The 13,514-nt window shown below is 48.9% G+C and overlaps 1 protein-coding gene across 4 annotated transcripts in view; it reads left to right on the top strand.

Annotated features, from left to right (window-relative positions):
• TNC (tenascin C) overlaps positions 1–8,982 on the top strand; it is a 93,953-nt gene extending 84,971 nt beyond the window's left edge. For all 4 annotated transcript variants that reach the window (XM_029202827.1, XM_029202826.1, XM_029202824.1 and 1 more), the window contains 5 exons: positions 686–837; positions 1,609–1,705; positions 2,581–2,742; positions 5,530–5,693; positions 8,265–8,982. In XM_029202827.1, the coding sequence (XP_029058660.1) occupies positions 686–837; positions 1,609–1,705; positions 2,581–2,742; positions 5,530–5,693; positions 8,265–8,375 (686 nt within the window). In that variant the 3' untranslated portion in view covers positions 8,376–8,982. The remainder of the gene's footprint in view (positions 1–685; positions 838–1,608; positions 1,706–2,580; positions 2,743–5,529; positions 5,694–8,264) is intronic.
• Positions 8,983–13,514: the final 4,532 nt, after the last annotated feature.

Below are 13,514 nucleotides of genomic sequence, written 5' to 3'. Positions count from 1 at the left end.
ACAAGAAAACAGCTAATGATACAACCTCAGGTGAAGGTAAAGTACAGCGAGGAGGTCGGATCAGAACAAAGAGCTGCTACTACCGTCAGTTCTCAAGCCCACCTGCTAAGCATAGCCCCAAGATCATTCATTGCTATCGAGTTTTTAATTTTTGCACCACATTATTACACGGGGAAGTTCCCCAGGCATGCTTGTGTTAGCCCTCTAAGGTCCCCAGGCTCAGAAGGCAAGGCAGTGGCAAGTTCAGGGCTTAGAACCCTTGTCTTTGGCTTCAGGATCCTCTGAAGAGCCTGAGATGCATCCAGCCTGGCAGAGTGTCCTCACCCACAGTGAGCCACCTGCCGGGTGCTAGAGACCCAGCCATCCTGGCCAGCACCTGGGTGTTCATTGGGTGCTACCTGACACATGGCCCTCACAGCGGTTCAGCTCTCCTCCCACTGATATCACTGGTGGCTTCCATCAGTATAAGAGACTGAACTGGGTCCCTTTTGTCCGTAACCTCTAAGCCTCACCGCACCCCCTGCAAAATAGCTTTAATCCCCATCTTGCGCGTGAGAGAACAGAGCCTCAGAGAGGTGGAGTTGCTTGCCCAGAGGCGTCTAGTCAGTAAGCACTCGAGCTGCGACCTGAAAGCCCCTGCCCCAGTCCTGCTCTGAGAGAGCCACCCTTTCTTCTCATCCCGCAGCTGGAGTCCTGTACCCATTCCCCAGGGACTGCTCCCAAGCCATGCTGAATGGAGACACGACCTCTGGCGTCTACACCGTTTATCTGAACAACGACAAGACCCAAAAGCAGGAAGTCTTCTGTGACATGACCTCTGATGGGGGTGGATGGATCGTGAGTATCATGGAGACAGACTCCAGAGCTCTCCGGCAGGGGGATGGGGGCAGAGGAGAGGCCGAGGTCCTCCCCGTGCCCTCCGAAGCTAATGTGCATGAGGCTCTCCAAGACAGTGCCTGTCACATGGAGACACTCAGGAATTCTCTCTTAAAGTAATGGGAAAGCAGCTGAGCCTAAAAACCAGTTCCCCTGTTTCCCCGTAATTTATCTCATTTGATCCTCAAAAAACTCTGTGATCTATAAATGACAGTGGTCATCGAGCCCCTTACGTTTATTACTTAACATCGGCCATCTACCAGGCACTGTGTGAAGAGTTTTACATGAATTATTTCCATCCCGTTACCATATGAGCTGGGTAGTATTCTTTTTAATTATTAAACTTTCTTTCTTAGAGCAGTTTTAGATGGGCAGCAAAGTGGAGCAGAAGGTTCGCTGACGTCCCGTGTACCTCCTGCCCCCAGAGGCACGGCCTCCTCCACTGTCAGCACCCCACACCAGAGGGGCTCGTGTGTTACACGTGACGAACCTACACTGGCACCTCACAGTCACCCAAAGCTGGGTGGTAGTCTTACTAATCTGTATTCTTCGGGTGAGGACACTGAGACTCTGTGAGGGGAGGCGACGTGCCCTGAGCCACATGGCAAATTAGTGAGGACAGAGGTGGGGACGGGTGCTTTTCCTACAGTGGACGTTTCTTCCTCTCAGAAAGAGGTCTTCTCTTTCCTTCAATAGCTTAAGCGCACCCAGATTCATTGGTTATGTTTATAGGTGTTCCTGAGACGCAAAAATGGACGTGAGGATTTCTATCGAAACTGGAAGGCCTACACTGCTGGATTTGGGGACCTAAAAGAAGAATTCTGGCTTGGTAATACAGCCTGCGTGTTTGTGTCCCAAATGCCCATTTCTGTCCTCCTTGTCATCTGTCCTAACCCACAGCGAACTGTGGGAGAGGAAATGGGTTAGGAGGAAACAATAGCTCTGGTGGGCGACACAGGGTGTCAAATTCTCTATGGAAAGACTTTAAATTCTCTGGGTCATTAAAAATAAAAATCCAGTCAAAGGAGAGCCACCAGCCAGGCCTAGCCTAGCCTCAAGTCAATCACTGGGCCATTTAGAGAATTATCCTCACTGATGTCCTTCACTGCTTCCATCCTATGCTAAGTCCCTCAGGGCCACAACCTCTAAGTCTCATAGCACCCCACAAGGTACAAAATTCCTATCTTGCATGCCCCTGGGAAAACAGAGCCTCAGAGAGGTTACGCTGCTGGCCATAGGAATCTAGCCAATAAAGAGCTGAGCTGCAATGTGAACTCTCCCAAGCCAACACGACAATGCCATCATCCATCCATCCATGCAGCCCACACTGCAACAAGCGACCGGCACAGGGCACTGTCCTACGTTCCAGCACCCAGGCCGGGGAATGTCCGTCCCTGTCATCCATCGCCTTTCACTTGTAAGGAGCTTTAGAGTTTAAAAGGTGCGCGCTCCACCTTATCTCCTTTATCTTCATAATACATCAGGAGGTTGGCAGGGCAAAGATGTCAACACAATTTTAGCTGAGGCCCAGAAACCGTATATATCTCACCTGGTGTTGCAGCAGCAAAGAGCAAACCAAGCTGCAAGCCCAGGCGCGACGCAAACCTCTTCCGAGCACACACGGCCACTGCTCTTACGGGGTGCATAGGAATGAGGGCCTCGGTCACTGCGCTTCTTAGGCAACCCCTTGCCTGTCGTCCACAGGGCTGGACACCCTGAACAAAATCACAGCCCAAGGGCAGTACGAGCTCCGGGTGGACCTGCGGGACCACGGGCAGTCAGCCTATGCTGTCTACGACAAGTTCAGCGTGGGAGACGCCCGGACTCGCTACCGGCTGAAGGTGGAGGGGTACAGCGGGACAGCAGGTATGGACAGACATCCTCAGAGCCCAGGGAACTGCAAAAGCTTCTCGGGTTTTCAGCCAGTTCCTCCACTCCTCATTCCTTCCTTCATGGGTCCATCCGTTTATCGACAAATTTTTGAATCCCTACTAGGTGCCAACCAGCAGAACTACAGTTGAACAAGGTTGGGTAGATATTTTGGTCGCCAAAACATAGAGTAGGTTGGGAATTAGGACAATCAGGATGGACTTGTAGCTACCGTCACTCAAAATATGTCTTTTTCTTATCCATGTTTAGATATCCGTTTTAGACTGAGAAAAAAGCAGTCTCTTGGGAGCCTTAATACCCAACTACTGCTGTGCTTCTCAATTTATTACACACACATGACCCACTGGGGGAGCCTGTTAGTGGGCTGACACAGTATGTCCGGGGTGAAATCAAGATGCTGCATTTCTGCTAAGTTCCCACATGATGCCACTGTTGGTGGCTTTGCTGGTCTGTGGCCTGTACTTTGAGTAGCAGACAGTCCACTCCATCACCCAGCTGGATGAATCTCTTCTAAGACATTCCTGCCACGTGGCCATCCAGCCTCGGCCTGCACACCCCCATGACCAGGAGCTCACCACCTCTCCAGCAGTCCTTCACTCCTTGACTGGTACATAACCTAGTTTGGGTTTTGAAGGTTTCTTTGACTTGAAATGGCCTTTGTGTGGTGTTCTGGCACCACATTATAGGAGAAACAAATAAGGAAACGATATGCATCCAGGCCCACCGGGTAGCAGCTTTTGCAGATACTTCATATACATTACCCTCTTTTAGTTCTCAAAAAAAAAAAAAATTTATATATATATATCTCCAGGTGATATTGCTATTATACAGATGAGGAAACTGAGGCTCAGAGAACAGCTGTAACAGCCTGTGGACGGTGGGCCCACGGTACAAGTGGGCTGCTGACGAGTGTTCTTGGTAACAAGGGGGATCAGGTGTAAGACCGTGACCACGCCATGTCACCCCTTGCCCACTTTGGGGTGGTTTTCAGTTACGTTTATTGAAACAGAAGAGACAGATGCTATAGCACATTCCCAACCTCTCAGCCCTGAAAGAATGCATCCATAATGGGAAAAGCCTCCACACAAGATTTGCCAAAAGCCAGGCTCAACCTAATGAAAGACTGAGCTCTTTAGAGATCAGTCTGGTGGAAATGAAGAGAGAGACCCAGGGGTGAAAACTGTTTTCATTCTTGCATCCCTCAAAGAATTCTGACATTTTATTACCTGGCAATAAATACCTCTTTTGTTGAGATGGCTTCAGGCAAGGAGGATATTGTTACAGGGCAAGCACAGGCACCGAGGGGTGGGAAGGTGGCCTCCACCCATCTCTTTCTGTATTTCCAACAGAAAATGAGCCACGTTATGCCCCTTCACTGAGCTAACCCTTGGAGCTACATCCTCCTGTGCGTATTGATGGCAAGCAGCCCCTCCACAGGAAAGCATCTTATTTCATCAATATCTAGCTGCCATCCTCATGCTCTTGATAGCTTCATCAGTTACCAAGGCACCCGAGTCCCTCTGACAACTTGCTCCAAAGTATCAGGATAGAATGCCTTGATGTCTTGAAATCTTTCTGCACTGCATTGACCAGGGCTGGGAGTGAGGGGACACAGAAAGAAATGGCACTTAAATGCTCCTAAAATTCAATATATTCAATTACAAACTAGATTCCCATATAGCACTATATATACATGGACTTTTTGTCTAAGAATCAGGGAAAACTGGTCCCATAAACACTTTGAAAAATAACTGTACGATATACAAGCTCTTCGGTGACATCTAAAACCCGAAAGGTTTGATTATAAGTATGGCTCTGTAGGCTGAGACTCAAGATAGACTGTCTCAGGATAGCTCTGGAAAACCAGCATGGCAGAGTGGAAAACTAAACTCATACTAGAGCTTGATAAATATTAGATGGGTGAGTGAATAAGTGAGTGAATGTGAGTTAATGAATAAATAGACAAATAAATAAATGCATGAAAAGAATTGTTTTAAAGTATGGCTGTGAATACTTGCGTTTGAGGGGAAAGCACACCATTACTGAATACAAATTTCCCACCTTACTCTCTGAGTTCCTTTACGTACAGTGAATGCAAACACAATCATAAAAATAGCAACAATCGGGCTTCCCTGGTGGCGCAGCGGTTGAGAGTCCGCCTGCCGATGCAGGGGACACGTGTTCGTGCCCCGGTCCAGGAGGATCCCACATGCCGCGGAGCGGCTGGGCCCGTGAGCCATGGCCGCTGAGCCTGCGCGTCCAGAGGCTGTGCTCCGCAACGGGAGAGGCCACAACAGTGAGAGGCCCGCGTACCGCAAAAAAAAAAAAAAAATAGCAACAATCATGACCGTTTGCACACCATACTACCTGTTTAGTGTACACCTTCGTATCCATTGCTCCAACAGCCCTCTGAGGTGGATCAAATCATTGTGCTAGTTCCATTCTACAGATAGGAAAACTGAGGTTCAGCAAGAGGCTTGACCTGTGCAGGGTCACAGCTAAGAGTGAAAGAGATGGGATTGGAGCTAGATCCTCCAAAGCCACCTGTACCTTCTACCTTCTACCACTTTATGCTGCTTCTATCAGAAACGAGGCTCGGGGATGACACTCATGTCCTATCCAGGCCCACGCTGGATCCTAATTCGGGGTCCAGTGTTTGAGGCCGGCCCACCCCAGGGCCCTTCAGTTGTCACCCTGGCGCTGCCCTTCACAGCCCACAGGGAGCTCCAGCTGGGCTCTCAGTCTGTGCTTTCTCTCTCCCAGGTGACTCCATGGCCTACCACAACGGCAGATCCTTCTCCACCTTTGACAAGGACACAGACTCGGCCATCACCAACTGTGCCCTGTCCTACAAGGGGGCTTTCTGGTACAAGAACTGCCACCGCGTCAACCTGATGGGGAGATACGGGGACAATAACCACAGTCAGGTGAGCAGACAGCGAGGCCCCGGGCAGGGCTGAGGCCAGCAGGCCAGGAGGGAGAAATCCCCATGAGACCGCAGGCCAGGAGAGATCACAGAGATAGCATGTCTTAACCCACGAAGATCCCAAGGAGAACCACTGGTCAGGGAGACACCAAGCGTAGCCAGCTTTCCTCAAATTAAGTCTTTGTCTGAACCCCAGAAGGAAACAGATGAAAGTAGAGGCCGTCTAGGTGAACCAGGGGTGATGCAGGCCCAGGGTGCTACTTCCCCACCCTGGTGTAGAGGCACCTCCAGCACCCCAAGAACATCTCAGAGCAAAGACCACAGATTTTAAGTCACTTCCTTTTCTGATTCCTAAGATCGAGTTCCAGAAAAAGGTGACTTCCCTGAGGTCACAGAGCAAAGCTGGAGGCAGAGTCAAACCTTCCAGCTCTCCAAATTTCCCTGCACCACACAGGATGCTGTGACACAATTTCTGCAATCATAGAAACGGATTTTTTAGATTCCCTGTGGAGATAAGTGAGCAAAACCAAATTCAACCACTGTCTCACACTGAGTCCTGCCTGCACGAGCAGGTGCCTGAAAAGTGGGCAGAGTCTAGTGGGCCCAGCTACTTAACCACGATGGTCCTTCTCAGCGGCCATCCCTGCTCCAGGGAGGAAGGACGGGTATTCACCCAGACTGATCACCCTGGGCTGGGCCTCAGCAACTCCTACCCAGTCTGCAACCTGGGATCCCTTTGTAGAAAGGCAAAGGTACAAATCACACCAAACAGCCCCAGGAATTCTGATGGGTGGTCCGGGGCGGGATGAAGCATCTCGTCATCTTGCTTATTTACGCTTTTGTTGTTGGTTTTTTTTTTGTTTTTTTGTTTTTACCTGCTGCTCTCTGCTATTAATGATTTTGATACATGTGTTTATGTTGATTTGACTACCAGCAAATGATTGTCGTGACCTTAAGTGCAGACCTTACCTTGACATAATTTCTGACACTTTTCAAAGCATTCTCGCCTTGTCTCCCATGTGCATCACTTTTACTCTGTAAGGGGACCAGGACATGGCTTTTCATGCCTATTTTACAGAGGAGGAAAGACTTGAAGGACACCTCTGGACACCAGTCCTGTGTTTTCTCCATCTTATCACGTGGCCTCAATAACACATCCACTCTGAGAGCTACTGTATTGCCTTTATCTCCTTGTCCCCTAACACCAGTGTAACACAAAGTCCTTTGGGAGGGGGAGAAAAAGCTACGTGGCTAAAGGAAACTTCTTTTTCCATCCAATTTTGGAAGAAGGAGATGACGTTAAAGACCACAGAACAATTATGGGAGTTCATCAGTCCCAGCTCTGGCTCTGTGTGGCCTCTGTGAAGTCACTTTCCCCCTCTGCCTTCAGTCTCCACCATAGTACGAGGAGGGCTTGCTTCCAGCTCTGAACCTCTATCAGAGGGGAGAACGAGGGCAGAGGAAGGCAGCACAAGGACCAAGCTGAGTAATTACAAACACATTTGCCCATAAAATGAGTCAGCTCTTCTCAAATCCCATCCCCCTGTCAGATATAGAGACTGTCCAATACCAGTCAACGTCAAAAAATTACAATCAAACAAAACATCGATATTTTCCCTCATTTCACCAGCCATTATGTCCTCTGTGGACATGTTCCCTCCCAGCCCTATGAAGCTTAAAGAGAAGAGGTGTCAGTGCACAGGGTGGAGGCCTTATAGGAGGACTCTCTGAAGCTGACCCCCACGCCCAGTAGGACAAGGGGTCTGTGGGATTCCATGGGCAGAGTCTACCATCTGTAGACTTTGCTAAAGAGTCAGACCTGGAACTAGGAGGCCCGGAAGCAAATATAGTCTTTCCTTGAGGAAAATCTTTGGCCAAAATTCCGAGAATATCTCTCCCTTCTTGAGATTGGGGAAGAATATTTACGGAGCACCGTGTGTATGATGTTTCCAGCACTGTGGCATCTCCTTTCCTGACCCATTTAATCTTCACAGCATCCTTCCAAGGTTAGCATTATTGGGCCTTAAGAAAAAAATAATGAAACTGAGGCCCAGAATGTTTTGATAACTTGTTCATTTATATCTCTCAAGTAAGAGCACGAAGATTTAACCTTATATGTCAGGTTGCAAAACTTGTGTCCACGTATATGCTCTTTGTGCCGTTCCATAGGAACCCCTATTAAAACACTCCACAGGAATCCTGTGAAGTATAGACACCCCTGCACATAGCTACTCGATTCTGTAAGCTCCAATCACGACCCGAATTCCTGCAGCACCCAATCCTAATGACGGTAAGTTTCATCAGCCACCACTTTATTTCCAGAGGGCAGGTCAAAGCTCAATGCAAACTCAGGTGACTTCTGCCTAAAGTAAAAAAACTGAGCCTGAGCCAGCCGGCCCCTCGGAAAGTTTTCACTACCCAGATCAACAAACAGATCGGCAAGAGACAGCTGAGAACTACCAAACGGTCTAGTTGAAACGGAACTCGTCTTGTTCCGTCAACGAGACAGCGATGGTCGGTGAACACCTTGCCTGATGGAAAAACCAATCTGAAGGTCTTCTCTTTTTCACAGGGTGTTAACTGGTTCCACTGGAAGGGCCACGAGTATTCAATCCAGTTTGCTGAGATGAAGCTGAGACCCAGCAACTTCCGAAACCTCGAAGGCAGGCGCAAACGGGCATAAATTCTGGGGACAACTTGGGGAGAGAAGAGTAGGGCCCAGAGAACGAAAATAATGTTACCAAAGCATCGATGTGAGCAGTCTGACCATTAAGCCACACCTGGGCATCTGGCAGGAGCTAAAGTTGACCATGGATCACCCAGGCCGGCAGCGGCAGCGCTGGCCTCACCCACTCTGCTATGACTTCCCTTCACACCAAAGACCACAGTGTCCAACAGGTTTCCATTTTGTTGTTCGATTCAGCAAAAGTCTTCCAGTGACAGCATCACAATGATTTTCCTTCTCTCGGGTGGCTCCGGGAATGAGAGCGGGGTAGGCTGTACAGTCGTAGTTTATTTTAGAACCAGCTATATTTTACACAAAGCTGTATAATTAATTATCATTATTTTTGTTAGCAGTGATTCAATGTGTGTCTTGAAGCCGTCCCTTTTTTTACATTTCAGAAAAGCAACACTGTTTCCATTTTAAGGATATGATTAATGTTATTAATATAATAATGATGATGATGTAAACTAAGGATTTTTAAACAGATCTTCCTTTCCAAAACACATCTGGACAGTACCTGATTGTATTATTTTTTTTGTTTAATAAAAGCACAAGTACTTTTAAATTTGGCCATTGGTTTTCCTTTCATTGTTGAGCCTGGATTCCACCAAAGCCACCAAATTCCACCAATATATTTGAGCAAAGGAGGGATGTTGGAAGGAAGAGGAAAGGAGGGATGATGGCCAAGCAGGAGGGGAAGAAGGAAAGGGAGACTACAGGCTGGGAGAGAGGAAAACAGTTTTGAACAAAGCTGAATAAGTTTGGGAAAAGTTTATAACTTAAGATACAGCTTCCTGCTCAACGCTTCCAAGACTAACAGTTTATCGTTTTAAAAGGCACTTTTAGGGCTTCCCTGGTGGCGCAGTGGTTGAGAGTCTGCCTGCCGATGCAGGGGACACGGGTTCGTGCCCCAGTCCGGGAGGATCCCACATGCCGCGGAGCAGCTGGGCCCGTGAGCCATGGCCGCTGAGCCTGCGCGTCCGGAGGCTGTGCTCCGTAACGGGAGAGGCCACAACAGTGGGAGGCCCGCGTAGCGCAAAAAAAACAAAACAAAACCAAAAAGGCACTTTTATACCCATTTTCTAATGCAGTCTCCTAAAAGTTCTATGACATAGATGAGGTGACAATTGTTATCGGCAAGGGTTAAGGTCCCCAGAGGCAGACTGCCTGTGTTCAAACCTCGGCTCCACCATTCCTTAGCTCCCTAACCTTTCTGTGCCTCAGTTTTCCTGTCAGAAAAATGGGGATACACGGAATTTTTAATTTCAGAGCATTTCTGTGGAAAATAAATGATATCATCCCCATGAGGCCCTTCGCATGGTGCCTGGCAGATATCAAGTGCCCATCAGCATGGGCTGTCGCTACTACCACTTGATATATGGTGGACTGGGGGGCGTCATAGGATGGAATGACTTGCCCGTGGCTATTTCCCCAGTTATAACAGAACTAGGATTTAAACTCAGGCCTTCCAGCCCCAGTGTTCTTTTTCTCCCCCAAGCCTCTGGTGAAAATCTCTCCTTCCCTGAGCGTACGTGTGCCGCGGTGCAGAATGAGGGGTGTGGGAAGCCACCTGACTCCTTCATCAGGCTCCCACAACCCCGAAATCTTAGAGAGAAAGTCTGTTAGGAATGTCTCCTTGTCCCCTGCTCAGCGTCTCCCCAAAGGAAGAGAGCCTGTGTCGCCCAGTCTGGTCCGACTACATCTAGTGATGGAGGGAACTCACTGCCTGGAAAAGCAGACCTGTTTGTGCTCAGAGAATGTGAGTCAGGACCGTACATCATACATTTGTCTTTTAAAACAAGGATGGTGGTGGGCGTTGCAATCCTCGGTTCATTCTCTTGGGGATTTTCAACAAATCGACTTATTTAATGAAAATGTTTGGGCTGATAGACCTCACTCAAATGGAATGTGATGGCTCCGAAACAAGGATCAGGGGAATTTGTGGCTCCAGCCAGATCCTCTGCTGCCGAGTTCATCTTGCTTTAATAAATGCAGACATGTTATATACACAATCTACTGCTCCAGGTCATAAGACTTGTTGCCTACAATCCAGCCATAGCAACACTGGCCTTGCTGTGTAAACTCAAACAAACTGGCTCCCTAAAACAACCAGGCCTTAAGTGAGGGGCTTAACCCCCTACTGGCTGCTGACTTGGGAGCGCCCGAGCCCCAATTTAACCCCTCCCAAGAGAGATAGATGTAACTAAGCGGGTAAGGTATTCCCCGGAAGCCACACAAGAATCGAAGTCTCTTGGTGAAGACGCCACATCAAACAACAGTCCTTAATCGTGGCCTTCAGGAGATCGCAGACGCCTCCACATGGAGACTGGGTAGGCAGAAGGCCCGAGGCCATGGCATTCAAAACCACCACAGTGGGTTTCAGACTGTCTACACTCCACAAGTTCTGGTCAGAAGTGTGGGCTCGGTATTCCTCAAACACATCTTTCAGTGGCTGGCTCTGTGGCTTTGTTCAAGCACCCTCCTCCATCTTGAAAGGTCTCGTGAAATTCTACTCCACCCTCAAGGTCCAAGCCCACTCCCACCTTCATGATGCACTCTGTAGCTCTCCACTGAAAGTGCGTTTCCGGGGTGTTTGGTCCCCCCTTTGCCCCTCCCCTATCTGCTCTGCTCCCCTCTCCATGCTCTGTATCCTTAAGACCACCCTTTATGAATTAGACCAATGGACTCCCATGCCCCAGGCTTCCAGCAGGCAGCACAGGGACATGGAAGGGAAGAGGCTGATGGAGATGGGGCGGGGGGTGAGTCGGGGAACTGCTTTTCCAGCTCCATCTCTACAGCATCATGGCGGGCAGGCCATCATGGTGGGAGAGTTTCCCTCAGAGGAGTTACAGTGCCTGTCAACTGACTGTCCCCACACAACTGCTCCCCCGCACCTGCCCCTTCAGGCCAGGCATGGTCTCTGCACACCAGCTGCTCCTACACCTGGGGAACCGCGCTGGCCTCTGTGGTTCTCCTCCAGCCTGCCCACCCCTTTGGAAATAGGTCCTCTAGTTAAACTTTTCTCAGGGACCCTGACGGGCGTGCCCATTCTCGGGGATACCCAGGCACTAGGCACCACTGTTACAGTTGCCTGCTGGCCTTATCCCATCATTTCTGCTCACGCCTTTCTCCCTGTACTACACGTTGTTCATTTATTGGCTTCCCTGCATCCCAACTCCTTTCTGGTTTTGGAGAATTTCCCATTGGGTGAGGGCCCTTCCTCCCACGATGGAAGCCACAAGGGAAAATACTCTTTCCTCTTCCCCATGGTAGCCGGGCTTGGGCACACAACTTGAGCTTGGTCCGCTGGATACCTGCGGAGGGACTTCTAAACTTCGGCAAGGAATGCAGACCAAAGAGCCTCTGAGGCTGCTTCCGCACGCCCACCATCACAGCATCTACCCACATAGCCCCGTCCTTTGCGACTACAATCCATCCCACCTGCTCCCTTTCTCGGCCTGCCCCTCCCAAGCCTTTCTCCTTCCCACCGCACCTCGCCAACTCCGGAGTATCCAGGGGGCTCCCTGTGGGCTGTGCTGAGCGCCTCTCTTCTCCCAATATTCTCATTTCCCTTTGCATTTGAAAGTCAGTAACCCCCATGTGCCCAGCACTAAATGAACAAGCCTGCCCTCATGCAGCCTCCACACCGGGGAGAGGATGGCAATGTGAGTTATACCTTCACAGCAGACAAGCGGATGTATAACTGCAGACTGAAGGCATGCTCTGGAAGCGAATACGAGATGCTAGGAGAACATCTAATGAGGACCTGACCAGGATAGCTTCCCTGAGGAAGAGCACATGAATTGGGAGTCTAAGTGGTAAATAGGAGTTCACCAGTGATCGAGGCAGGGGAGGCAGAGGGCAGAACATTTTTAGAGGCCCCGAGGCTGCTAGCCTGCTCAGAAAGAAAGTCAGAGGCTCAGGAGAAAGAGAGGCTGCAGCGGCAACAGGAACCCTGTTCTTCAGGTTCTTCTGGTCCAGAATGAGGATTTTAATCTTTTTTCTAAATGCAATGGGAAGCAACTAAGAAATTTTGAGCAGAGAAGTATTATGCTCATGTCTGGTTTTTTTTTTCAATCTTTTTGAGAATGAAATAATGCCATTTGCAGCAACATGGATGGACCTAGAGGTTATCATACTAAGTGAAGTAAACCAGATGGAGAAAGACAAATACCATATGATATCGCTTACATGTGGAATCTAAAGTAAATAAATAAAGATACAAATGAACTTATTTTCAAAACAGAAAGAGACTCACAGACATAGAAAACAAACTGATGGTTACAAAAGGGGAAACGGGGGTGGAGGGAGGGATAAATTAGGAGGTTGGGATTATCATATACATTCTACTATATATGAAATAGACAACCAACAAGGACCTACTGTATAGCACAGGGAACTCTGCTCAATATTTTGGAATAACCTATAAGGTAAAAGAAACTGAAAAAGAATATATATGTAAATGAATGAATACAGGAATGAATCGCTGTGCTGTACACCTGAAACTAACACAATATCGTAACTCAACTATACTTCAATTAAAAAAGAAAAGCACCTTTTTGTTGCAATTTGTCTTTGGGCCGGGAGGTACAGATGGGAAAGAGCCGTAAGGAGGTCACTGCAGGAGTCCCGTTGAAAGGTGACTAGTTTACATCTGTGGTCCTGGAGATGGAGCACATAGCTCTGAGAGACGTTTAGAAGGTAGAACCCATAGAGCTTGAGGTCTCAGAGAGCTTCTCCATGTCTACACCCCATTTTTGAGCTGCTCTCAATTCCTATGGGAGATTTTCCCTGTCGTCTCAATTAAGCCAGACTAATGAGGGATGTGGGGAGCTGAAGTCAAGGCTCCATTAGCTTCCGGAACAGGGGGGCTACAGGGTGCCGAGGAGCGCTAGGCTCTTCAGAATTTGGGTAGGGTGAGCAGGAGAATCGGGGAGGCCCTGGAGGTTTCTGTGGCGATGCCAGGGGAAGCTGTGGCTGGACACCAAGGGTGACCGTGGTGCAGGGCCTGGCCTTGAAGGCTTTGCATCCTCTGAGCGCAGCTGAGAGCTGGAGATATTTAGGCCAGGAGACACCAGCGTTGCCCTTTAGAAAGCT

The sequence above is a fragment of the Monodon monoceros genome, unplaced genomic scaffold (genome assembly GCF_005190385.1).
Source record: "Monodon monoceros isolate NGI ecotype Baffin Bay Population unplaced genomic scaffold, NGI_Narwhal_1 Super_Scaffold_5, whole genome shotgun sequence".
NCBI lineage: Eukaryota > Metazoa > Chordata > Mammalia > Artiodactyla > Monodontidae > Monodon > Monodon monoceros.
Note: the sequence above shows the minus strand (reverse complement) of the source record. Positions and strands in the feature narration are given on the sequence as shown.